Source organism: Felis catus, chromosome A3 (assembly GCF_018350175.1).
Source record: "Felis catus isolate Fca126 chromosome A3, F.catus_Fca126_mat1.0, whole genome shotgun sequence".
Lineage (NCBI taxonomy): Eukaryota > Metazoa > Chordata > Mammalia > Carnivora > Felidae > Felis > Felis catus.
Window position 1 is genome coordinate 82,767,616 of NC_058370.1, and position 25,621 is coordinate 82,793,236.

General features: G+C 38.3%; 1 protein-coding gene across 2 annotated transcripts in view; it reads left to right on the forward strand.

The window, feature by feature from the left end:
- The window catches only part of ACTR2 (actin related protein 2), a 38,206-nt gene extending 14,330 nt beyond the window's left edge, over positions 1-23,876 (forward strand). For both annotated transcript variants that reach the window (XM_003984060.6, XM_003984059.6), the window contains 6 exons: positions 3,430-3,502; positions 7,239-7,375; positions 9,197-9,346; positions 13,169-13,314; positions 16,710-16,842; positions 21,185-23,876. In XM_003984060.6, coding sequence (XP_003984109.1) covers positions 3,430-3,502; positions 7,239-7,375; positions 9,197-9,346; positions 13,169-13,314; positions 16,710-16,842; positions 21,185-21,355 — 810 coding nt within the window. In that variant the 3' untranslated portion in view covers positions 21,356-23,876. The remainder of the gene's footprint in view (positions 1-3,429; positions 3,503-7,238; positions 7,376-9,196; positions 9,347-13,168; positions 13,315-16,709; positions 16,843-21,184) is intronic.
- Positions 23,877-25,621: the final 1,745 nt, after the last annotated feature.

The following is a 25,621-nucleotide window of genomic DNA, read 5'->3' on the forward strand; positions in this document are numbered from 1 at the left end:
CAAAGAGTAAGGGAGTCACCCAGGATGTGTGAGGGGAAAGCATTCCAGGCAAAGGAAGTAGCTAGTGTGACGGTCTTAAAATGGGAATAAGCCTGGTATGTTAGAGAGTCAGCAAGGAAGCCAGTATGGGAGGGCAACAGGAGATGAGTTCAGAGAAGTAATGGAGCCAGATCATACAGGGCCTTGCAGGCCCTTAAAGGGAATCGTTCTTTTACTCCAAGTGAAATGAAGGGCTGTTACACAGAAGGGACATTCTCAGATTTAGGTTTCTGTGGCTGCTAGGTTGTGAGTAGACCATAAGGAGGCAAGAGTGGAAGAGAGACCAGTTTGAAGGCTTTCAGTTATCTAGGCAGAAGATAATGATTGTTAGGATTAGGGTAATAGCAGTGGAAGTAATGACAAGTGGCCAGATTATGTATCTGTTTTGAAGGTAGGGCCAAGGCATGTTCTGATGCATTAAATAAATATGGGTAATAGAGAGGAGAGTCAGGGATGACTTCAAACGTCTTGACTTGGACACCTGGAGGATGACATACCATCAACCAAGGTAGGAGAAGACGAAATAAGTAAAACAGGATTTGGGGGGAAGGATCGAGAGTTCAGTTTTGGCCTCATTAGACATCCAGTCAAAAGCGTCACGTAGATAATTAGAGGTATCTCCCACTTTTCAAAAGTTCATGTTATGCCACTTTGCTTTTACCAAAGACCTACGCTAGTACCTGTTTTTGCTAACTGAACAAAGTCTGAAGATTTTCACTTCTATGAAAAAGAGGGAAAAGCAAAAATTGGATTCAGCATTGGTTTTGCAGCAAGCTGTTAGAGAGGCAGCATGCACCCATAGCAGGAGAGTGGTGCTGCCATGCTGGTTCCCCAGGACCACACTCAGCATCTGAGCATCAAGGCGCCCTAGCTTTGAACTGTGTCAGTGAGCATCTGTGCTTTATCTCGTTTTATTTTGTGCATCCATTAGCAAGATGTGCCCTAAGCTATCAGAAGAGCCTAAAAGAAGTTATTTTTGACATCTGGGAGCACTCATAAATTAATTTCCATATAAATTAATGGTCATTGCTTCTTTGATTTACAACATTTCAGCTTCACCAAAGGTTTCATGGGATTACTCTACTTTCAGACAGGAGAAGTCTGTAAAAAAGATCAAGATCAGAAGAAAAGTCTGAGGCTAGACTAGAAACTTGGGAGTCATCAGGATATAGATAATCCATTCACCAGGGAAGAGAGATCAAACATTGGTGAGAAGGCTAAGGACTAAGGAGAGGGAAGCTAGTGAGAGCAGATTGAAGGGCTCTGAGGGAGCAGACACAGAGAGCAAGAAGTCTGCATCCTTCATAGTTCAGATAAGTAACTTTTCAAGGTTGTCTTTCATTATATTTGCTTATATATGAGGTAAAAACTGTCTTTGTTTTTTGTTACATACGAGGTAGAAACTTGGAATAATTATTTCTGTTTTAGGAGCTTTGCAGACACTACTTACTGTAAATATTTTGTTTTGCTCCATGACCATGTTTAGGTGTTGATGGAAATTTTGGAAGGATTTCAAATGAGATTGTTGTGAGACAATATTTTTAAATTCTGGATAAAAATTTAAGTTTCATATTAAGTGTTTTTAAAATGTTAAGATCCTGGTTTTAGTTAGGAAATCCATGTCATTTCCTTATGGCTTATAACTACTAATACTTTTGATGTATAAGTAGTGATGTGTCATTGGTATTTATTTTTAGCAGTGCATTGTAAAATCAGAGTAGAGGCATTTTTGCATTAAACTGAAAGGTTCCTAAACACGGAAACCTCTTTAGGAAAGCAACACAATGTCAGAATTAAAACCAAGTTTTCGTTCAAATCAGATGAAAAGTCAGGGAGATGATGTTATACCTGGATGCCTCTTCCACTAGCTAGCTATTTGACCAGGACACGTAGTTTTGGGGGTTTTTGTTTTGTTTTGTTTTTTGTTTTTTTTTAATCTGCAAGAATGACAAGGATTGTCATGTAAGATTGTCATGTAAGACCTCCATGTCAAGGATTGTCATGTAAGACCTTCATGTAAGGTCTCAGTTTAGTATTCTTTTTTACTTGTGGGTGCAAATTTGGCTGTGACTGATAATGCCCTACTTTAATCTCATCCGGAAAGTTGATTTAGTACTAGAAATACTTTTTCACCATCTTACTGATAAGAACAAATTCTAACGGACTTTCAAGATGACAAATGCAAATACAACTTCACGCTTCCATTTTCTTCTCTCTGGAGGGGGAGTAAAGGATGATGGAATAGAATAATGTTTAGAACATCTAGTTGCTTAATTGATGAATATGTGTTTCAGAGTTACAACGTTTAAATCCTCTATAAGTCTCATTGTGACTTATAAAGTTTCTGAGTATCTAGATTTTCAGAGTGGTAGTCAGCCATGCCAGTCAAGGAGTGGTCACTGCAGATGACAGAAGTCCTGCAGCATGTTCCCAGCCCACCTGGACTACAGAGAATGAGCATGGTTGTGACCAGAGAGGGCACAAGGAAGCTCTTCCCTCCATCATAGCTCAGCTGAGAGCAGTGCCACAGCCAGGGCTCAAGCTGGGAAGGTGGGAGTACCAGCTAGGCAGTTTCTGTATCTGCCAGCCTTCAGGAATTACTGCGTACAGTTTTGTCTTTCTGCCCTCTGTTTTCCTACCTTCCTTTTTTCTTCTTTTTTTCATTTTTTTAACTGCTGAAGGTAGAGCCACAATCTTGGCTCAGCTTAGGGGAGAGGAATCGGAGGGAGGGTCAGCAGTTAAGCAATTTCTGTAGTTTTTCCTTGAATTAAAAGATATTTCCATGATGAATCACTGAATTCTACTCCTAAAACCAGTGTTACACTGTATGTTAACTAACTAAAATCTAAATAAAAATTTTAAAAATAAAAGATATTTCCATTAAGGGACATCATTAAGAAAGGCTTGTTTAAATGCAGAAATCTTTCTTCCACTCTAATTATCCATTGACTAAAACACTCAAAAATCTTTGCTTTGGGGCACCTGGGTGGCTCAGTCCATTAAGCGCCTGACTCTTGATTTCAGCTCAGGGCATGATCTCGCCGTTTGTGGGCTCGAACCCTGTGTTAAAGGGGCTCAATGTGGGTGGACGTCGAGGGGTTCTCTCTCTGTCCCTCTCTTTGTGCCCCTCCCCCACCCACGCTTTCTTTCTCTCTCAAAATTAAAAAAAAATGCTTTGTAACAGTTATGAAATGCTTGAGAACTCGGTATTTATCCAAAATCTGTTCCCATCATTGGAGCTCTGTGGTAGCTGAGGAGAATGGAGGACTCTTATAGGTCCCTTGATTCTGTCTTGGCAACTAATCCACTCTGTGACAATCAAGAAAGCATAAATATTTATTATGTAACTTCTAAATACCAGTATTTCTTTCTTTCTTTTTGCATTTTCAGGTAATGTTTGAAACTTACCAGTTTTCTGGTGTGTATGTAGCTATCCAGGCGGTTCTGACTTTGTATGCTCAAGGTAGGTGAAACTTAATTTTTAGAACAACAATTCAGACATTAAGTGCATTTTATGTCACAGGAATTTGATTTTATAATAAGTTTTGAATCCCAGAAAAGCACAGTATTATAGATTTATTCAAATATTTTCATAATTTCTAAAATTTGTCAAATAAAATCTCACATATATTTTTATTTTCTTCATTAAACAATGAAAGACCTAAGGTAAGAAGAGAACATCTCAATTTTTAAGAAGTAGGAGGTTCCCTCTTTTAGACTGTATTAAAATAACGTCTTTTTGTACAGTGGAAAACGAGCATGGGATTTGTCCTTAGAATTGGCAGAGTTAAAGAAAAAAAATACAGAGATCCAAAAAAGTTAGTAAAGATCACGCCTGCCTTATACATGATAGATGAAATACAAAGGAGAAGGTAGACATTTGGCAGTGTCTTCCTAACTTATATGTTTTCTTGGTGCTGCCGATAGTAACTGCCTTCCTTTCTATTGAGAATAAAAATTGGCCGTGTGGGGAGAGCTCTTTACATTCTGATGTTCTGATGGTCTTATGAAGAACTTATGGGGCTGTCAGATATGTGCCACACAGTCTCTGAGGTACTTGAAATGTAAAGATGCCCTCATAGAATATGGAATCTAATGGGGGCAAAGATATTGAAACAGATCATTTTGATTCAGCATGTCAGAGAAGGTTTCTGAAGGAAGGGACACCTGAGCTAAGTCTCCAGCCTTAATAGTTAGCGGTGTATGTGACATAGTACTTAGAAAACTCTTTTTAATATCATGGAGCGCCATCCTATTTTATATATATTTAGTAAAAATCACCTTGTAAAAATACATATTGACTTATTAAACCATCTTTAGTACTACGTAGAGATTCTTAGAAAATACTTAGGGGAATTAAATTTTTAAAGAAGCTTTGTTCATTCACCAAGTGGAATGTACCTTGCACTCTGTTTAGTGCAGAGTATATAGCAGTGAGTAAGCTGGATGTGGTCTTCTTGACCTTTTTTTTTTTTTAACGTTTATCTATTTTTGAGAGACAGGATGCAAGCAGGGGAGGGGCAGAGAGAGAGGGAGACAGAATCTGAAGCAGGCTTCAGGCTCCAAGCTGTCAGCACAGAGCCTGACGTGGGGCTCGAACTCACAGACTGTGAGATCATGACCTAAGCTGAAGTCGGATGCTCAACCTACTGAGCTGCCCAGGCGCCCCGGTCTTCTTGATCTTAAGGTGATTACAGTCCAGCTGTGAATAATTTTTCCTTTGAGGAAGGAATTAAAAATTACTTGCTACTGTACAAGGAGCATTTGTATCCAGGTAATTTTATTTCATTTTTAGAAAAATAAATTTTAGAAATTATTTCAGAAAATACTTTGGAAAAAGTAGATATTAAAAATTTTGAATCTAAGCTTCGAAACTGGTGATAATAGTTTCATTTAGGGGGTGAGGATGGGACAGTTCTGCTGAAATGAATTTTTGTTTGAACTATATTTGAATAAATACAGTTGACCTTAATGGATTTTTCTAGCGATATTCATAAATTTATTTGCATCCAATGAGAAGATACCCTCACTTAATTTCTAATATTTAACCATTTTTGTTTAAGTGTTGATTCCTTAGTTTGAGAAATGATAGTCTAGTAATGAACAAAAGAACTCCAATAAAATTCTCCTTGAAGGTAGCTAGTGCTGTCAGTTACAAAAGCAAAGGTAGGAAGAAGCATTCAGCGCTGTGGAAGGGTTTTGAACAAGAGAAGTGACACGGTGGGTTAGGAAGCTATGTTCGACTACACAGCGCACACACAGGACTGAGGAGAATAAAGGGAATTAGGGGATCTGGAGGTTAGAATTGTCAGGAAAGGTGTAAATGAAAAGGTATGAACTAGATTGAACCTTAAAGAATCCATAGGAATTGAAGTGGAAGGAATGAGTAATCCAGTGAAAAAGAGGGGGGCACTGAAAATGGATCAGATTATACAGGGAAAGGCTAGTGTGTAACCTGGTGGGAGTGGGAGAAAATAAGTAGAAGTTGCATGAGAAGGTCTGTTTGTAAAATATAATGTAAATCCCTGCTTTAGTTGATATTACTGGGAGTATTTTTGAATTAATGATGTGGATTCCTCTTTTTTTCAATGAGAAGTTTCTTGTTGAAAGGAATGCAGCATTAAAAGGTACTAAATGGTTTTTATGAACCTTTTTATGAAGATTTATGTCCACCATCAATCAAGGAGAGACATTATATGAGCCTCCAAAGGAGGTAGATTAAGTAAATGTATTCAAAGACAAATCATTATGATGAAATATTATAGTACATTCAAGTTTGTATTAAGAAAGAGGGATTGGGCACCTGGGCGGCTCAGTTGGTTAAGCATCTGACTCTTGATTTCAACTCAGGTCGTGATCTCATGGTTTGCGAGATCTGCGCTGACAGCATTGAGCCTGCTTGGGATTCTCTCTCTCTCTGTCTCTCTCTCCCTCTCTCTCCCTTCCCTGCTAGCTCTCTCTCACTCTCAAAATAAATAAATAGACATTTTTTAAAAAAAGGAAGAGGGAGGGTTGCCTGGGTGGCTCAGTCGGTTGAGCGGCCGACTTCGGCTCAGGTCATGATCTCGTGGTCCGTGAGTTCGAGCCCCGCATCAGGCTCTGTGCTGACAGCTCAGAGCCTGGAGCCTGTTTCAGATTCTGTGTCTCCCTCTCTCTCTGACTCTCCCCCGTTCATGCTCTATCTCTCTCTGTCTCAAAAATAAATAAATGTAAAAAAAAATTTTTTTTTTTTTTTTTAAAAAGGAAGAGGGAGAGGTTCCTGGGTGGCTCAGTCATTTGAGCCACTGACTCTTAATATTGGCTCAGGTCTGAGATTGAGCTGTGTCGGGCTCCACCGTGGGCATGGAGCCTGCTTAAGATTCTCTGTCTCCCTCTGCTTATTTGTGCGCCTGCATGTGTGTGCTTGCTCTCTCTCACTCTCAAAAAAAAAAAATGGAGAGAGCCTCTTCAGGGATGTGAAAATGATAACATGATGGTTAAGAAAGTTATAGACATTGCATATTCTGTAGAGTTAAAAAAAATTTTTTTTTTGGTTAAAAACATTATTAGACTATTAACTACTAGAAAATTTGAATTAGAAAAAGTTATGTATTTTTTTCCTGCATTAAGGAAGGTAACTTTTGTAGTCATTCCTATCAATAGGAAATTTTATCAATAGGAATTAGAAAAAGTTATGTATTTTTTTCCTGCATTAACCCTTGTGTGAAGGTAACTTTTGTAGTCATTCCTATCAATAGGAATTTTTCCAAAACATAGTTTTGAATATATGACAAAAATAATAAGTACATTATTTTCAATAAGCTTCACTATCAACTTGTGTAGTATTTATCTCTCACAATGGTTTTCATAAAAGTTACCATGATGCTTTAGAAAATTGCACTTGAAGGGAATTTGGGGATGAAGATTAAATTGGAAAGAAGAATTGTACTGAGCTCAGAGTCTGTTTCTTCCCATCTCCTGGGATGGCACATAGTTAGACTAAGAGTCTCTCTCACAAGAGACATGTGTGAGAATACTCACTTTAGTGTCCAGATACTAGAAGTAAGCTGCAGAATAGCAAACAATAAAGAAATGCTGGCTTCTAGACCATTCTGGTTGGGGAAGTTTCTAGTTTGGCTTCTCTGCTAATTTTTGAAATTTGCTGGCTTTGATTTTTTCTGGTCTGGCTTTTTATTTAAAACTTCATGGTTTTCACACAGGTTTATTAACTGGAGTAGTGGTGGACTCTGGAGATGGTGTGACTCACATTTGTCCAGTGTATGAAGGCTTTTCTCTCCCTCACCTTACCAGGAGACTAGATATTGCAGGGAGGGATATTACCAGATACCTTATCAAGGTAAGCAAAAGAAGGTATTGTAGAAATTAGCTTTTGTAGTTTGTGTTTACTGACTTAACGCAGTATTTGAATATATCATCTCAGGACCATAGCAGATCTTCTGTACCACTGGAGGAGTGACACATTTACCCCAATATTCGTATAAAAATCCAAGTAAGATTTACACACATGCTCTCCGGTATAGTAATGAGAATAGAACACATCATTACATAATTATGTTTGCTATTCCCAGGGACTGGGCAATGAGGTATTTCAAAGATAGAAGAGACCTTAAAACCTCCTTGAACAATAGAGGCAGGCTTTTCTGCCATAAAACCTTTCTTTGACAGGTATATGTTAAAGCCATAATCCTGATTGGGTTGCCTTTTCTTGTCCTTCCCCAGAAAATACAGTGATCGCAAATTAATGCTATTTGTTTAAAAACAGGACCCTGTTGCACCAGACTTTAATATTTAGTAGTTTTCATGGAATTAACCCAGTTTTTAGTGTTTACTATATTAAAGTTTACTTCTGGGTATAATAAGTTATAAACATTGCTGGAGAAAGTGTATAAGGCAATTATTTGGAGGCATGTATATATATTTTTTTAATATTGGGAGAAAAAAAGTCTAGTCTACTGTCTATATCAGAATTCTGTTATTTAGAATATTCCCTCCAGGTCAGTGGCTCTCTGCCAAGGCTGATGCTGCCCCCCAGGGACACTTAGCAATGTCTGGAGACATGTTGTGGTTGTTAACAGCTGTGTGGGAATGCTACTAAACATCCTACGATGAGTGGGGCAGCCCTCCAACAAAGAATTGTAAGGTCCACAATGTCATTGGTGCTGCTGTTGAGAAACTATTCTAGGGTGATATCTGTGTGATAAAATGGGTCGTATTAAGTGTTTACCTTGACATTGTGTTCTTTTCGTCTCATTTAGAGTAATAATGAGATTAAGTAAATGAGAATTATATTCTCATTCTGGGCCAGAATTCTGTCTGAGGACTTTCCATGGGTTTTCTCACAAAGATTAGCTAATGGGACTTATTTGTAAAGTTTTTATATGCAAAGTCCAGTTTGTTTATGCTACATATTATGGTATAGGGTTTTTCTGTCAGCTACTTGAATTCTTATAATTTATGTGATTCACAAATGCTCTTGCCCATCTAATACGTGTCAGATATAATACTAGAAGTTAGGGATAAAACTTTCTAAGACCTAGGGATATTTCATGACTATGGCATTGATTGAGCAAGTGGCAGATTGTGGGAGTACAGAACTAAAATAATATGTATTAATACATAGAGTTTTGGGGTGCCTGGGTGGCTCAGTTGGTTGAGCATCCAGCTCGATTTCTGCGCAGGTCATCATCCCAGGGTTGTGGGGTCGAGCCCCATGTCAGGCTCTGCACTGAGTGGAGCCTGCTTAAGATTCTTCCTCTCCCTCTCCCCTTCTGCCCTTCTCCCCTTTTCCCCTTCTCGTTCTTGTTCCCTCTCTAAAATGAAAACGTTTAAAACTTAAGACTTGATTATTTAACAAAACTGTCTGAACATTGGTACTCAAACAATAGTCTTTTTTTAAAACTAGCTTGGTTTTTTTTTTTAGCTCTTTTACCCATTTATTATTCATGAACTGTTAATAATTCTTTTACTCTTTGTGAAACAAATATATATCCTTTTATGGAAAGTAATATTTCCCATTTCTGAAATATTCAGTGAGTCCTAAGGATCCACTGTCCATTGCATTTGTTATTGACATGAGCTATTTAGTGGGCAGTGATCACTTTTCCAGAGTTGAACTCAATTCAGATTGTCAATTTACTGTTTTGTTTTTTTTTACCAGCTGCTTCTTTTGCGAGGATACGCCTTCAACCATTCTGCTGACTTTGAAACAGTTCGCATGATTAAAGAAAAATTGTGTTATGTTGGGTATAATATTGAGCAAGAGCAGAAGCTGGCCTTAGAAACCACAGTATTAGTTGAATCTTACACAGTAAGTATTTCCAGTGTATAAAATGTGTGGTTTTAAAATGGAACACCATGACTATTGGTGTATGCTTAAAGAGATTTTCTTAGAATCAGTATTTTTGTTTTGAGTTGTTATATATGTGTGTGTGTGTGTGTGTGTGTGTGTGTGTGTGTGTGTGTGTGACCTTATAATGTCTTTCCACAATAAGATCTTTAAGTTATTTTAGGATACCATATAATGTGAAATAAGGCAAGAATCATAAATAGCCTTTCTACCTTAGGATATAAATTGATAAGAGATGTTATTTTGAGATTCTAATATCTGGAATAGCATTTTCAACATGCACTTTACAGAATGTTATTTCCCTGAGATGTTAAGTATTTTCACAAAAATTACAGTGGAGTATACATTGTCCAGTAAGTTTGGGAGTGTTTCGCTTTACTGAAGGACTTTTCAGAGCCTTTGATGTGCTAATTTGTGTGTGCCTGTGAGAATATAGCATACTGCGTGTTTCTCAACCTTATTAGACTACAGGATTCCAGCATTTCATGAGACTTCAAACGTTCTACGAAGCATGCTTTGGGAAGTGCTCATCCTGTAATATTGCTCTAATAATTCACTAGGTGGCAGTGTTTTCCTGACTTTGTGTTTTCACAATGAGATCTTCAAAACACATGTTAACTTGAAAGTGTAACTAATAAGAATTAGAACCTAGTTATAGGTTACACCACGGGAGTTGGTCCTACCTGAATTTTAAATGTGTTCTTCTCCTAAGTCTATTATATTCATCTGGGTATAAAGTACTTTCATATCTTGTCTTTGATCTAGTTATTACTAAAATAAAAGCAAGTAATAGGCAATAAAAGCAAGTACAGTATTCTTAAACTATTTGATTCATAAAAAAGATAAATAAAAATAAACTATTTGATTCATGTAAGCTCTACATATCACAAATATGTAAAAAATAGTCCTTTTAAAAATAATTATTAATTTTATAAATTATATTGTTTGATTTTTTAAACAATACTGATCCAAATAATTGATAAGCAACTTAGTGATCTCACGATTTGCCCTAGGGATTCTTCTCTGAAGCTTTTTTGACAGTTCCTCTAGATGTATAATTTTTCATCTACCTGACTTGTTGGGAAGGAAGAAAGTGGCCTGAGACAAAGGATGAGGGAACTAGAAGTGTACATATGTTTTGTTAATTTCTCCCCTCCTTTGTCAAAGAATTTGAGGTGGGTTACAAAAACATCTACAGTTGACTCTTGAACAGCACAGGGGCTTGGGGCACCAACTCCCCTCCCTCCCCCCCCATACAGTGTGTATAACTTTTGACTTCCCCAAAACTTTACTAATAGCCTGCTGTTGACCTTGCCAATAACATAAACAGTCGATTAACACTTATTTTGTATGTTATAGGTATTTTATACTGTATTCTTACGATAAAGTAAGCTAGAGAAAAGAAAATGTTATTAAAATCATAAGGAAGAGAGAATACATTTACAGTCCTGTACTGTATTTATCGAAAAAAATCCATGTGTCAGAGGACCCGTGCAGTTCATACTCATGTTGTTATAACAAACATGTTATACGTAATTCTTACTTATTTGTCATTTGCACAACAAATAAAACCAGTACACTGGTGAAACTGATAAGTGAAGGGGGAGAAAGGATGGGATAAGATTTGGTGCAAAAAGAGGAGAATCCTGCAGTCTTAACAGTCAGTATCTAGAGGTAGGTGGTTCCCAGGCTGGGTGGCCCCACGCTGGCCAGCAGCCAGAGTACAGGAAGAAGCCCCTCTGACAGAGAGGCTGGAAATGTGAGCTACAGAGGTTTTACCAATAAGTGTGCTGTGTAAAGTGTTTCCAGATATCTTAGGTGATTTCATGTGGTTCCTAAACTCACCTGATGGTTTTATTTTGTTAAGAGTAAATGTTTGAATCAGTATCCTTGAGGGTTTTTTTATTTTTGGGTTTTGTTTTGTTTGTTTAACTTGATACAATTTATTTAAAGACAGTTGTGGAAGTTTTGAAAAATGTGATTGCTTTTGCACATATCTGTAAACAGTTATAGCAAACATGGAGTAAATGTTTTAAAAGCTTGGTTTGTGGGACTTTGTCATACTGAAAAGCCATTTTTAGAATCTAAATACAATTACTTTATTACATTATAAATATACTGTGAGAAATGTTCATGTAAAACTAATTCTGGTATCTCCTATAGAAATGGGTCAAATGCCAGCATATACAAGCATGCTTAAAACTTAGGTCAATCCAATGAGTTGTGAGGTGGTTTTAAGAGAGGGAGTTTTGGGGATGCTTGGGTGGCTCAGTTGGTTAAGCGTCAGACTTCAGCTCGGGTCGTGATCTCTGAAGCCTGCTTCAGATTCTGTGTGTGTGTCTCTCTCTCTGCCTTTCCCCCACTCACACTCTGCCTCTGTCTGTCTGTCTGTCTCTCTCTCTAAAAAATATAAGTAGACATTAAGAGAGGGAGTTTTGGGGGGGCACCCGGCTGGTTCAGTAGTGGAGTAATCTGTCTGCTAATGTTGAGGTCATGCGTTCATGCCACACATTGGGCATAGAGTTTACTAAAAAATAAAAATTTTAAAAATAAATAAAGTTTTTACTTAACATTTCTCATTTAGTTAAACATGATGTGACTTAAGAGTTTTCTATACAAGGTTATGTTGTAATGATGTCAGATCTGTTGTTTAAATTTTATTTGCTTAAATTAAAATTATGTTTATCCATTATTTAAAATTTAATGGGGGCTAGAGGGGAGCCTGACTGGCTCGGTAGGTAGAGCATGCAACTCTTAATCTCAGGGTTGTGAGTTCAAGCCCCATGTAGGTGTAGAGATTACTTAAAAATAAAATGTAAAAAAAAATGTTTTAAGGGTGCCTGCTCGGTCGTTTAAGCATCTGACTTCGGCTCAGGTCATGATCTCACTGTTGGTGAGCTTGAGTCCCGTGTCAGATGAGCTTGAGCCCCACTCCGGGCTCTGCACTCTCTTTCCTTCTCTCTCCCTCATAAACAAACAAACAAATAAATAAAATAAAATTTATTAACAGGGTCTAGTAAATAGGACACAGAATTGCTTAATAAAAGTAGTCTAGGGGTGACTAGGTGGCTCAGTCAGTTGAGCATTTAACTCTTGGTTTTGGCTTAGGCCGTGGTCTCATGGTTCGTGGGATCCCATGGAACCTGCTTGGGATTCTTTCTCTCTCTCTCTCTCTCTCTCTCTCTCTCTCTGCCCCTCCCCCCTTAACCATGCTCTCTCTCTCAAAAATAAATAAACTAAAAAAACACATTTTTTGGATTAAATGATTTGACAGAAGTTTTACACATGATATATAAAGTGTTTTGATGGCAAAATAGTAACGTTTCACGGTATAATTATTTGGTGAGAGAAATTAACATTTTTAACTATATGTGTCTATGCCACATAATAAAAATATCCATAAAATCACAGATGTGTTACAATAGAGAAGCAGCATTGACACCAGCAGTAATCCAAATGCAGTGGTTTATGAACATTTCCTTTTTATGCTTAGCTGTACACAGCAAAGGAACGTAATGCACTCATGCCTTGGTGGTTGTCCCAAGAAATTCCTGCTGTGTTGGAGCATGGTGTGATGGCATGTTCTGCATTGAAAAGCAGAACAGCTATCTGAATATATTTTATTTTACCTTTTTTCTTTTTCAAGAATTTATTGTGGGAATAATATGTTGCTGGTAATGATTTTGGTTATAGAACAGATGTGTTTAATAGTGTTCTAGAGAACACTGGGAAATTTTTTAATAACGTTTTGCTGACTAATACCTGGTTATTCTTGGTTTCTAGCTCCCAGATGGCCGCATTATCAAAGTTGGGGGAGAGAGATTTGAAGCACCAGAAGCTTTATTTCAGCCTCACTTGATCAATGTTGAGGGCGTGGGTGTTGCTGAATTGCTTTTTAACACAATCCAGGCAGCTGACATTGATACCAGGTACGTTATAAATGATGGCTTCCAAGTTATTTATCAGTAGATGGAATGTGTGTAGTTAAAATGACCAAGTTGTCTATTAGCTCACTCATGTTTTTGAACAGGTAAGGCAAAATAATTTTTTGAGGGTGGCACTGGGTGTTGAATATATATCATTATGTCTCAGAAACCACTTAAAAATTTTCTTTAATAATTTAAAACTTAAGGAAAACTTTCCGGAATAATACAGATAACTCATGTATACTCTTTTTTCAGTTTTGCATTCTACTAAGTTTAACATTCTGCATGTTCTTTCTGTCATTCTCTCTTTTTTCTTGAGCCATTTGAGAGTATGTTGAATGTATAAGTCCTCTCTACTCCTTAATATTCTCTTTTTATTTCCTGAGAACAGAGGTATTCTATTCTGTAGCCACAGTGCAGTTATTGAGCTCAGGAGATTGATAACTGATACACTGTCATGTGCCATCCATTTGTCACTTTCATCTACTATCCCAATAATGCCCTTTATATAGTTTTTCTTTTCCCCAGGAGATTATCAAGTTGAGGATCACACAGGGTATGTAGTTGCCATGTCTCTTGGGCACTGTTCTTCAGTCTTTCATGACATTGACATCTTTTTAGAGTACAGGCCAATTATTTTAGAAAACTTTTCTCAACTTGAGTTTGTATTTTTTCTCATGAATAGATTCAGGTTATGCATTTGGGACTAGAATACTACTTAAGTGATGAGTCCTTCTCAGGGTTTCACATCCAGATATGAGATCTGTTGTTTCCTTATTGGTGATGTTAGTATTAAGCTCTTAATGAAGTTTCCTGTTTAGTTTTTGTAGTTTTTCTTTCTTAGTTTCTAAGTAATTTGTGGGAAAATACTTTGAGACTGTCTTGATCTCCTGTTCCTCATTAAACTCTGCCCCCCACCCTTTTTAGCGTCTATTGATGCTAAAATACCTAAATGCATTTTTGTTGTGGTTGCAAAAAAGGTGATTTCCTAATTCTGTCATTCCTTTTATATGTATTAGTTGACATTCTAGCATAAGGAAGCACTTTTCCTTGTTTTATTTGTTATCAGCGTGGACTCATGATTTTGTACAGTGGATTATAATTCATTACCATTTTTATTTGTTTTAATGCTCAAATTGTTCCTGATTTGGCCAGAGCCCCTTCAGACAGGGTCTTGCATCCTTTGATGTGCTGTTATCTTTTTGAGCACATTGTGTTTTGTGGCACAGGATATTCCTGGCCTTTCTTTAATTTTGTAGGTGAAGCATTACCATATAGTCAAAACTATACAAAAAGTATTCTTTGAAGTATTATTACTCTCCCTGCCCCTTGTTCTCCACCCTAGTCCCCCTCCCTCTTACAGGTAAATGGTCTCATTAGTTTCAGGTTTATCCTTTCTATGTTCATTTTTTCTTACACAAAAGGGAGCATAGTAAAAATGCTTTTTTGCCCTTCTTTCACTTAGTATGTCCTAAACAATCCTGTACCATTTCCTAGGGATCGTCCTCCTTTTTCTAGTGTATACATATCCGTTTATTCCGTGAATCTTGGTTATTTAGGTAGATTCCAGTATTTGTGCAAATAATGCTGCAATTAATAACCTTGTGTACTCTTTATTTTTGTATTGTTGGGCATGAACATTCTGAAAAAATTTCTAGAGGGGGAGTTGTTGGTCCAAAAGGTAAATAAATGCATGTAGTTTTGTTACTGCTCAGTTCCTCACTGTGCGGGTTGTACCTTTCTCCTTCCCGCCAGCAACAGGTGAGGGCACCTGTGTCCCCACAGCTTGTTCACAGTGTGGTGACTTTTTAACTTTTATGCCAGTCTGGTGAGTGTAAATGATACCTCAGTGTAGTTTTAATTTGTATTTTCCTTAAGAGTGGAGTTGAGCATGTTTTTCTTTGTTTAGGACTGTTGTTATTGTTCATGGCTTTTGCTTCTTCGTGTATGGAATTTTTGTAATATTTTCCCCTCACGTTTTAAAAGTTCTTTTGCTATTATAGCTAGTTCTGTGATCCATTGCAGATACTTCTCCTAATTTTCCATTTGTCTCTTGCTTATGGTGTTTTTGGCTATGCAGAAATTTGTTTTTACGTAGTTATTAAATTCACATCTTATATTGCATCTAGAATTGATTTGAGTCATATTTGGAAAGCCCTCCTATATAGCTAGGTTATGGAGGAATTCACTCAGAAGCATTTTGTAAAGCAGGTGTTTGCTTACTTGTCTTTTTAACTTTGCATTAAATAACCACCAAACTAATTTTTGTGGGATGGCTGAGGAACAGGATAATAAAGGAAATTAATAAAAATCGCAGTTGGCTTATAACAAGCTATAAATTTGATGGAAGACGATCAGAAATCTAGACTTGGAGTAGGGAGTAAATTCCCTTAGTAGGGATTAGGTAGACGCTTTTGTCCCTTGATTTAATGATCACTGATAGTAAAATTGCATTTAAAAGTGCATGCCTCTCAGTGGTGATTCAGGCGTTGGCATGCCTGAAGCCCTGGACTCAGGTTCGGTACCCTTTCGACGGAGCTGGCATTAGGAAGTGGCACAACTCAGCTGTTGTGTGTTCTGCATTTTGAAAGTGTTCATGTAAACACTAGTGGGTACATGTCACCTCAACTGCTTGGCATAGGCTACGTTCACGTGCATACTTCTGCAGGTAGATAAAAAATACCGCTCTCCTAGAAGCTGGGGTTAACAAATTGAGAATTTCTTCCACTCAGAACCTAGAAGCCAGTTTGAATGAGGCCAAAATAAATGTGACTCAGCTCCTGAACTAACTTTACAATGAAAAGAGTTCCTCAGACCCTCACTCGGTTGAATCACTTTTAGTACATAGCAGTTATTTTAGATTTGATTATCGGTATGATAAGAGCAGCATATTCAAGGAAGAGAGGACTGCTATATGAAGCAAAACACATCAGTCTAACCAAAAATAACAGCGGACAGTCTCAAGGCAAAGGAACAAAAGGGAAAACTACAAAAGGCAAATGTAAACATTGAAAAGCAAGAACTGAAATCATAGTAGAAAATGGTTAATTATAGTAAACAACCACATCACACAGTGGCTCCGGGGAAGCACTGTGATAACACAGTCCGAATATGAAAGTTTGTAATGTGAACTATGGTCGTTATTAAAAGGTTCGGTTACATTTGCAGGAACCTGTGTCAAGTGCTTTAGAAGTATTCTCATTAGAATTATAATTATTTTACATGTAGAGAGGGTTTGTTATAACAGTATTAATAGCAAACATTCAGCCCTGTGATTTCCATGTTGGATTTTATTTAATTCTCCCAGCAGTCCCCTGAAGCTGACAGACGAAAAGGAGCTCTGAGAGATTATTTTCCCCATCTGAAACCCCAAATGAATACCTTTTGTGTCCTTCTAGATCTGAATTCTATAAGCACATTGTGCTTTCTGGAGGTTCTACTATGTACCCTGGACTGCCGTCACGGTTGGAACGAGAACTTAAACAGCTTTACTTAGAACGAGTTTTAAAGGGAGATGTGGAAAAACTTTCTGTAAGTATCAATCACTAATCCAGCTGTTAACATACTTTTAAAACCCTGTAGGGGCGCCTGGGTGGCGCAGTCGGTTAAGCGTCCGACTTCAGCCAGGTCACGATCTCTCGGTCCGGGACTTCGAGCCCCGCGTCGGGCTCTGGGCTGATGGCTCAGAGCCTGGAGCCTGTTTCCGATTCTGTGTCTCCCTCTCTCTCTGCCCCTCCCCCGTTCATGCTCTGTCTCTCTCTGTCCCAAAAATAAATAAACGTTGAAAAAAAAAATTAAAAAAAAATAAATAAATAAAATAAAATAAAACCCTGTAAAGTAGCTTGTGAATCTTGACAACCACCAGAGGGAGCATGAAGTCTTCCTAAACTAATTATTAATACAGTCACTTGCAGCCTTGAAGAGATAAGAGGAAGTGAATGGTTCGAGGTAAACTCTCTTTCAGAATGCTTGTGCTACCTGGTCACCTCACCTACCTGGTCACCTCTGAGTCAGTGGCTGGAAGCAGTGAGATCCAGGGCCAAATGTTCTGATTCATCTGTAACAGCCTGGAGTCAGGGTGCCTCTAAATGCACGGGAAGAACCTGCCTTATAGGAGTCCCCCTTTTCTGCGGGGGATACATTTGAAGGCCCCCAGTGGACGCCTAAAACCGCAGATAGTACTGGATCCCACGTATACAATTTTTTCCTATACGTGAATGCCTGTGATAAAGTTTACTTTCTAAATTAGGCACAGTAAAAAACGACGATAATAAAATAGGACAGTTATAACAATATACTGGGATAAAAGTTATAGGAATGTGGTCTCTCTCTCAAAATATCTTCTTGTACTACACTCACTCTTCTGTGATGATGTGAGATGACAAATTGCCTGCGTGAGGAGATCAAGCGAGGTGTTCTACGTAGGCCTTGTGAATGTAGTGATACGTCAGAGAGAGGATCATCTGCTTCCAGACCATGGGTAGCAAACCACAGAAGACAAAACCGCAGATAAGAGGGGACTGCTGTACTATGGAGAGAGAAATGCCTCTTTGGGGGTTTTGAGTTTGTTTTTTTTTTTTTTTTACCTTTTTGGATATGTAACCAGCCTTCAGTGCTACCCTTGGACTGTCTCATTTCTGATTCTAGGCTATTTTTCTGGCTGTTTCTTGCATATGTCTTATCTCCCTAATCAGATTGTAAAACACCATGTGTCAAATATTTTGTCTCCCCAGCTATCCTGGCTCTTGAAACAGACTTAAATTGGTAGTTGTTGATGTGTAGAATAGAGAGAGATTTTTAAACTAGTATGTAATAGTCGATGGTTATTTGGGATTGATTTTTCTTCTACAAACACTGGAGTGTGTGAAGTACAGTACGTATACTCTGCATTCAGCCAGAAGTCATTCAGTTCTGAGTTCTCCTCTTTGTCCCAACAACTTTGATTGGCTGTTAGATAATGAGATTACATATTACAGAGGACTTGTGTTTTGGAGATACTAATGTCACATCTGTGACTCGAATTGTGGAAATTAAATTGAGTACGGACTCACATACATTAAACAAATTAAAAGACTCAAAAGGAGCCATGTTGTCTAAGTACTCCGCTTATTTGTCTGATTTTATTGAGTTATACATACAATTTAAAATTAGCCTCAGGTGATTATTTCCTTATTCAGCAAAAATTTCTTGACATCCTTCTGGGTGTTAAACACTTGTCTTAGGTGCTAGAACAATCAAAACAGTGGTAAATGGAAACAAAATCACTGCTTTTATTCTATGAATAATACTTCAATAGTAATAAGCACTGTGAAGAAAACTAAAGTGAGGTCAGGGGCTAGTAAGTGGTAGTCATTGGGGAGATGGCTTGATCGTTCGTGTTGTGTGGTCAGGGAAAGACTCTGATGAGATCAGTTCTGAGCAGAGAATGGAGTGAGCGGGTGAGCCACGTGACTATCTGCGGGAAGAATCTTCTAGGCAGGAATACCAAGTGCCAAAGCCCTGGGTTGTCAGGATGTAGGTCTTTTTCAGACACAGTAAAGGATTTAGCTTTAGTACTAATGAAATAGAAAGCCTTGGGAGGGTTTTGAGCAGAGAAGTGATAAGATCTGACCTCTTTTTTTTGTTTTGTTTTTAATGGTTATTTATTTTTGAGAGATAGGGATAAAGTGCAAGCGGGAGAGGGGCAGAGAGAGAGGAAGACACAGAATCCGAAGCAGGTTCCAGGCTCTGAGTTGTCAGCACAGAGCCTGATGTGGGGTTTGAACTCAGCAGACCACAAGATCATGACCTGAGCTGAAGTCAGATGCTTAACCGACTCAGCCACCCAGGTGCCCCGGATCTGACTTGTTTTTAAAGAATCACAAAGCCTGGGTTTGCCTGGGTGGCTCACTCAGTCGGTTAAGTGTCTGACTCTTGATAGCTCAGGTCTGATCTCAGGCTCGTGAGTTCAAGTCGTTTTTTTGTCTTTAAAAAAGAATCACTAAGTATGGTGTGAATAGATTGTTGGGGGAGGGAGGAAGAAAGAAGGATGTAAAAGGATGCGTTTGCAGGCTCAGAGGGAGGAGACAGGAGACGGAGGTTTATGAAATGGAGGAGGAGGTGTGAAATGGTTGTGTTGGAGAGAAGAGAGAAGAGACATGTAATGGGGTTGCCGTGCTGCACTGAGGGGCTCAAGTAAGGTAAGCGATGCAGTCAAACCAACACTTTTGAGTTTCTCACCTGTTGTGTTCAGTTCCTTGAGCGCAGCTACAAAGTAGAGAGTTGAACACCCAAGACGGTGTTTTGAGAGGCAGAGGACAAAGTCACTAAGGATAACACCAGGAAATGGTGGTGAGAGCGTACCCCCATGCACAGTAGGAGCAGGGATGAGAGGAAGAAACCTGGGGGTCCTGTAGGTGACTTGGCAAGGAGGAGTGGTGGATGGAATGGTCTGATAGAATGAGCTTCAACTTTGGAGTTGTAGGGAGGAGGGAGAGAGGCGCAGCAGTGAAGAGCAACAGTTGATCAGAACCTCCAAGGTTAGGAAGATGGTGATGTGAGGAAACCAGCAGCCAGTTGAGAGAGCTGCAGGGGCAGCAGGGTCTTGAAGGGCCATTATTTTTTTAGTTTACATCCAAGTTAGTTAGCATACAGTGCAACAGTGATTTCAGGAGCAGATTCCTTAGTACCCCTTACCCATTTAGCCCATCCCCCCTCCCACACCCCCTCCAGTAACCTTCTGTTTGTTCTCCATATTTAAGAGTCTCTTATGTTTTGTCCCCCTCCCTGTTTTTATATTATTTTTGCTTCCCTTCCCTTATGTTCGGCTGTTTTGTATCTTAAAGTCCTCGTATGAGTGAAGTCGTATGATATTTGTCTTTCTCTGACTAATTTCACTTCTGGCTGTTTTTATAAATAAAGTTTTATTGGAACACAGCCAGGCCCCCCCCCCCTTTTTTATGTAAGTAAACTGGTGTTTACTATCAGATCTGGTGTCATATACTATCAGATCTCACAGTTCTGGTGTCATATACTATCAGATCTGGTGTCATATACTATCAGATCTCACAGTTCCATTTATGTGACGTGAAGACAACTTAACATGACATAGTTTACTTGGAGTCTTGCAGGATTTGTGGCACAGTAAATTAAACCATGGCATTTTAAGGTTTCTCTTTGAAGCGCGACTGATCACACAGATTGAGGTGTATTTTTATTAGGCAGTCAATAGTGGCTAAAGATTATAAAACTTTTCCCACTTATCTTTAATTTTGGGTACTGTTTTGATTTTTTCCAGCATCCCCAAGGTTTATTTGACTGTACTTGGTCTTGTTTATTTTGAGAACATTTCATTTCCATTTGAAGCAATAGAAAGTGAGCTTTGCTTATAAGAAAAGAATTTCAGTCTTACTCTTACATGGGACTGCAATCAGAGGCGTTAGAGCTTGAAGAAATCATAGAAGTCCTCTTACCCAAACTCTTGACTTGACATCTGGCTAAATGATTTGCTCATGTGGTCATCACCAGTTGATGGGAAAACCTGCCACAATCAGGACTGTGGTACTTGGGCTCTGTCAGTAGGCTGATCGTGGAATTTGTTGTCCAAATCAAGACACTTCTGAGAGTGACAGAGGGCGTTGTTAATAGTGATGCGGCAACAAGTGTAAATCAGGACTGCTCTAAGCACTCTGGGATGGATGTGTGATCTCCTAGTTGTGAGCTTTGGGCAGATTACAAAAAATATCTCTGTACCTCAGACACTAAATCGCACCGTCCTGCTTACCTCACAGGACTGTTGTGAGAATTCAACAGGAGAATGTATGAACAGTCATTTTCGTGAAGCAGAAAGCATTCTGCACGAGTGACACTCTGTGATCCCCTCTTTCTCCTTTAGAAATTTAAGATCCGTATCGAAGATCCACCGCGCAGAAAGCACATGGTGTTCCTGGGTGGTGCAGTTCTGGCAGATATCATGAAAGACAAAGACAACTTCTGGATGACCCGACAAGAATACCAAGAAAAGGGTGTCCGTGTGCTGGAGAAACTTGGTGTGACTGTTCGATAAACTCACTCCAGAGCTTGCTCGCATCACACCCCTAATGCTTTCTTTTTTCCTTTTTGCCAATCTTTGAACTCATTCAACTCCAGGACGTGGAAGAGTCCTCTCTGTGCCCTTTGACTGGAAAGGTCAGGTTTTATTCTGGTGTCTTGGGGGAAGCTTTGTTAAATTTTTGTTAAAGTGGGTAAATCTGTTTAATTCAGCCACTTCCCTACAAACACAACGAGAGGGCAAAGGGTCCCCCCGTCTGCTGCTTTGTTTCTTCTAAGTAGGCATTTAGATCATTCCTGTCGGCTTCCTATTTTCACTTTACTGCTCTAATGCTGCTAGTTTTAGTCTTTAGCACACTAGGTGGTATGCCTTTATTAGCATAAGAAAAAAACTTTAACAGGAGCTTTTACATATTATTGGGGTGGGGGTGGTAAGGGATGGGTGGGCAGCTGCTGAACCCTTTATGGCATTTCCTCTGTAGTGTGGTGCTTTCAACAGTTACTGCACAGTTTAAGTACCTTAAAGCTTCTGGAATTAACATTGTAGGGAAATGTTAGGCTCAGAATTAAAGTGTTTGGGATGGGATTTTGCGTGGGGGGAAGGGGTGGTCTTTGGACTTTTTAATTTTTGAGCTTTTCTGCTCTGAGGTATGTAAGATGAAATTTATTTCCAGTCCTTTGATTTGGCAGGTTTTCTTCGACTTTTGGTCTGCCTGGAACTGTTTCCATTTGATGTAAAGAGCAAGTGTAATACTCCATTACCATGTGGCTTAGCGATTTTTTTTTTTAATTTTTATTTTTTAAATCAACCATGTTAGCTGGGAATAGACTCCCTAGAATCTATCAGTGGACAATTGACAATTTAAAAATGCTTTTGGAAATTCCAAGTACAGATTAGAAGAGTGCTTAAGAATGCTTCTTTCTATACCAGAAGCATTAAGGTACTCCAGTGCCAAGTGCCATTCTTACAGTTACTCTTTCACGTAACTGACCAGTGCTGATTTAAGAAGAAGTAGACGCGTATAAATAATTACTGGCGGTAGGTTACAGTTTTGGGGTTAAAAATAACATTGAAACATGGGACTTGTTGCCAGTTGGGTAATTTTCATTAGTCTTTTTATTATTTTATTTTGCAATCTGGAAGTGGAGTATAATTTGACTACTTAAAATGTTGTTGGCAAAAAAAAAAAATCAAGATTGAAATTTGTATTCGTGCTGAAAAAGTAATCATAACTAGTAAGTCTCAGTCGTCTTATGCCTGAAAGAAGAATTGTTGGTATTTTGTAAGTGGTAGCAGACTTTTCTGTGTCAGAAAATCATATTTATGAATCTGTTGGTACTGCTTTGTATCTGAAAAAAATATCAAATAGTACTCAGATTTGAATTCTTTCTAAATTTGAAAAATAAAGTAATAAGAAACTCTATCATGCTAAGTACAAAATGCAGATTCTGGGGGAAAAATGTTTTCCTTCATTTCAAAACATTCTTTACTAATAATGGCTTTGAAAGAGGAAGCTTAGTTTTTAGGTGACTACATCTGGAAAAATTATTGGCTTTAAGACCTTTTTTGTGAAGAAGCTTAAAAGTCAGTTTACATGAAATAAGCAGCAAAAGGAGGTTAGTTTTAATAATGCAGCTTCTGTTCATATTAAGTATTTTTGTCTGTTTTACCTCACTTTGAACAAGTAAAAGAAGTTAACCTGCATGCTGGACATGCCTCAGTACACGTGAATAGCCTATGAATAAAGTGTACTCGATTTTAGGGACGTGGGTGTCAGTCATTTTGGAATTCTCAAGTGTTCCTAAATCATGTTCTAACTCCCCCTAGCCTTTTGAGTCCTGGACTTGTTAAAGGACACACACGTAGGACCAGTACACCTACGAGGTGTTCATTTCAGGTAAATTGGATGAACTCTTGGCCTTTGGTCATGATTTTAATATATGGGGGTAGAAAGCAACAAGGACAAGGATGGACTCTTACAACAATGAGAGAGCATTTATCATTTGCCCCTTGAATGTAGAACTTGGTTTTAATTTCAGTATTCTGCTAGCAACCAGGACAGTTAAAATGGTGTATTTATATATATAGTATAATTTTAAAATTCCATTTTCTAATTTTCCTATTCCAAGGCAAAATAATGTATTTAGTTATTTGGGGGGTAGTTGAAATATTAGGTTTAACTGGAGTTGTCAGGTGGGAGTCCCTCAAACTAACATATTTTCTGTTTTAAAAGAGATCCGATTTTTAGCTCTTGAGAGCCATTGTCACTTAAATTTCCAATAATGATTAAAATTTCTTTTTAAATTAGAATTGCCAATGCCTTGACCTTTGTGAAGGGTTTCTTAGAAATAAGTCCTACATTTAAACTTCTTTCTTTAAAACATGGTATTGGATGTTGACTTTTACACAGTTCTGAGCACTGTTAACAATATCTGGAAAGTGTTTTGCGAGATCAATGGAGAGTTAAACATTCTACATTTAACGTGAATACACTTCTTTTTGATTCAGAAAATAAAATCAGATTTTTGAAAGTAAATTTGAATTTTATCTTGGTTTTGCCTGTTAACATTTTTCTCTTTAGTTTCATTTTCGTATTTTTATTCATGTTTTCATTTTTGCTAATGCAAGGTGGATTGACAATTCCATGCTAGTTGTTAGGCCAAGTTCCGTTCAATGTTGTGTTTTTATTTGGCCAAAAAACGTCTTTATCTTTGGTGTGATTTTAAATAAGGAAAGGAAAAAACTAGCAGTAAGAGCAAATTACAGGTACAGCTGTATTAGAGGGTCCCCCCTCCCTCCGCAAGCAAACTGTTTTGTTTCCTGAAAGACTTAAGGTGGCTTTTGCAGTGTTAGGAAAGCTAGACAGATATATATGTCACTTGACCCTTTTCAAAGACCTTTTAGCTCATTTGCAGACTTTTGGCATATTATTTTTAACACAACTAAAGGGTGAACTTTTTAAAAACTCACCTTCCTTTACTTTCATACTTGCCTTTGAGGATAGAGGCTGAGGAGTAGCTGATAGAATTTTTGTTTCTCCTTCTTCATGAACTTGTACACTTGGATTTCACTGCTCCCTTCATGGCCACGTTCCCCCAGGACTTCCTGAGGTCTGCCTCTGGTGTCTTACCAAGCTCTTAGTTGCCAGAATAATGTGACAGCCGTCCCCGTGTGTTACAGAGGAAGAAGTTCCTGGGCACTGCTCCTTGGTCTCCTTGGTGATAGAATGAGTGTTTTAATGCTCTTCGTTTGTTTTTCTTCGCCCATAAACTTTGACCACTGTATAATTACGTGTGGAACTGCACTAACTTTAGAACCATTAGTAAGGGCACCCAACGACAGTGAACCAGAAGCTCAAGGAATTATTTTAGCTCAATATTTAACACGTAATCTAATCTTGGACTAATTGACCAACTACCCACAATACCCGGAGTATTTGTAGGCTCACTTTTTTCCTCCAGCTCAAATTGACCTATTAAAAGCTTGAATACCTTGTAAAGGCCAAATTGCTGACTTTAACCACTATATTGTAAGTAACCTTAGCTATAGAATAGAAAAACTCGTGTTGGGGTTGTAAATAAGGCAGCTGTTGTATAAATTCCACCGATTTTTGTAGTAAGTATTTAAAAAACCTCCTAAAGCATCTTGCTCTTCATTGTTTAAATAACATCTGAAGTTAGGGAGAAAGAAGCTATTAAACCATAGTTACTTTTGTTTAAATCATCTGCACCATGGCAGTGACAAAAAAAAAAATGCTTTGTGCCTATTATAAGTATTTTACTTTGTGTTGTGTAAAACGTGTTATTTTGTGTTATTTGCACCTATCATAAGCATCTCATGTTGTGTTAGATGCAAAATCTCTGACTGGGTAGGGGGAATCCAAATGATTCTTTAGGAGAACAGTTCCTGTCCTGTCTCATATCTACCCTCAGTTCCTCCCCAGCCACTAGAGGAAAAAGACTGGGAAGGACTGCAAATAATTTTCCTTGAAGTAGAAGCATTAGTACTGTAACTATGCTTACACCAAAAGGTTTGGGTTTGGGACATGCAGAAAAAGCAGTCACAAGGTTAGTAAAGTGTGGTTTTTAAGCCCCAGGTTGACTCCCAAGAACCCTGCCTCTGGCCATTAACATCAAGTTGAGCTTTTGCCTGGTGGATGCTTTGTTTTAAAGATTGGTGGAAAGGATACTCTCCCAAGCCTCTTTGCTCTTCCTTGAATATGGGTTTGGAAAAGAGGGCCCTAACTCTCAAGAATTCAGAGTTCTGTGCACCAAGAAAGTA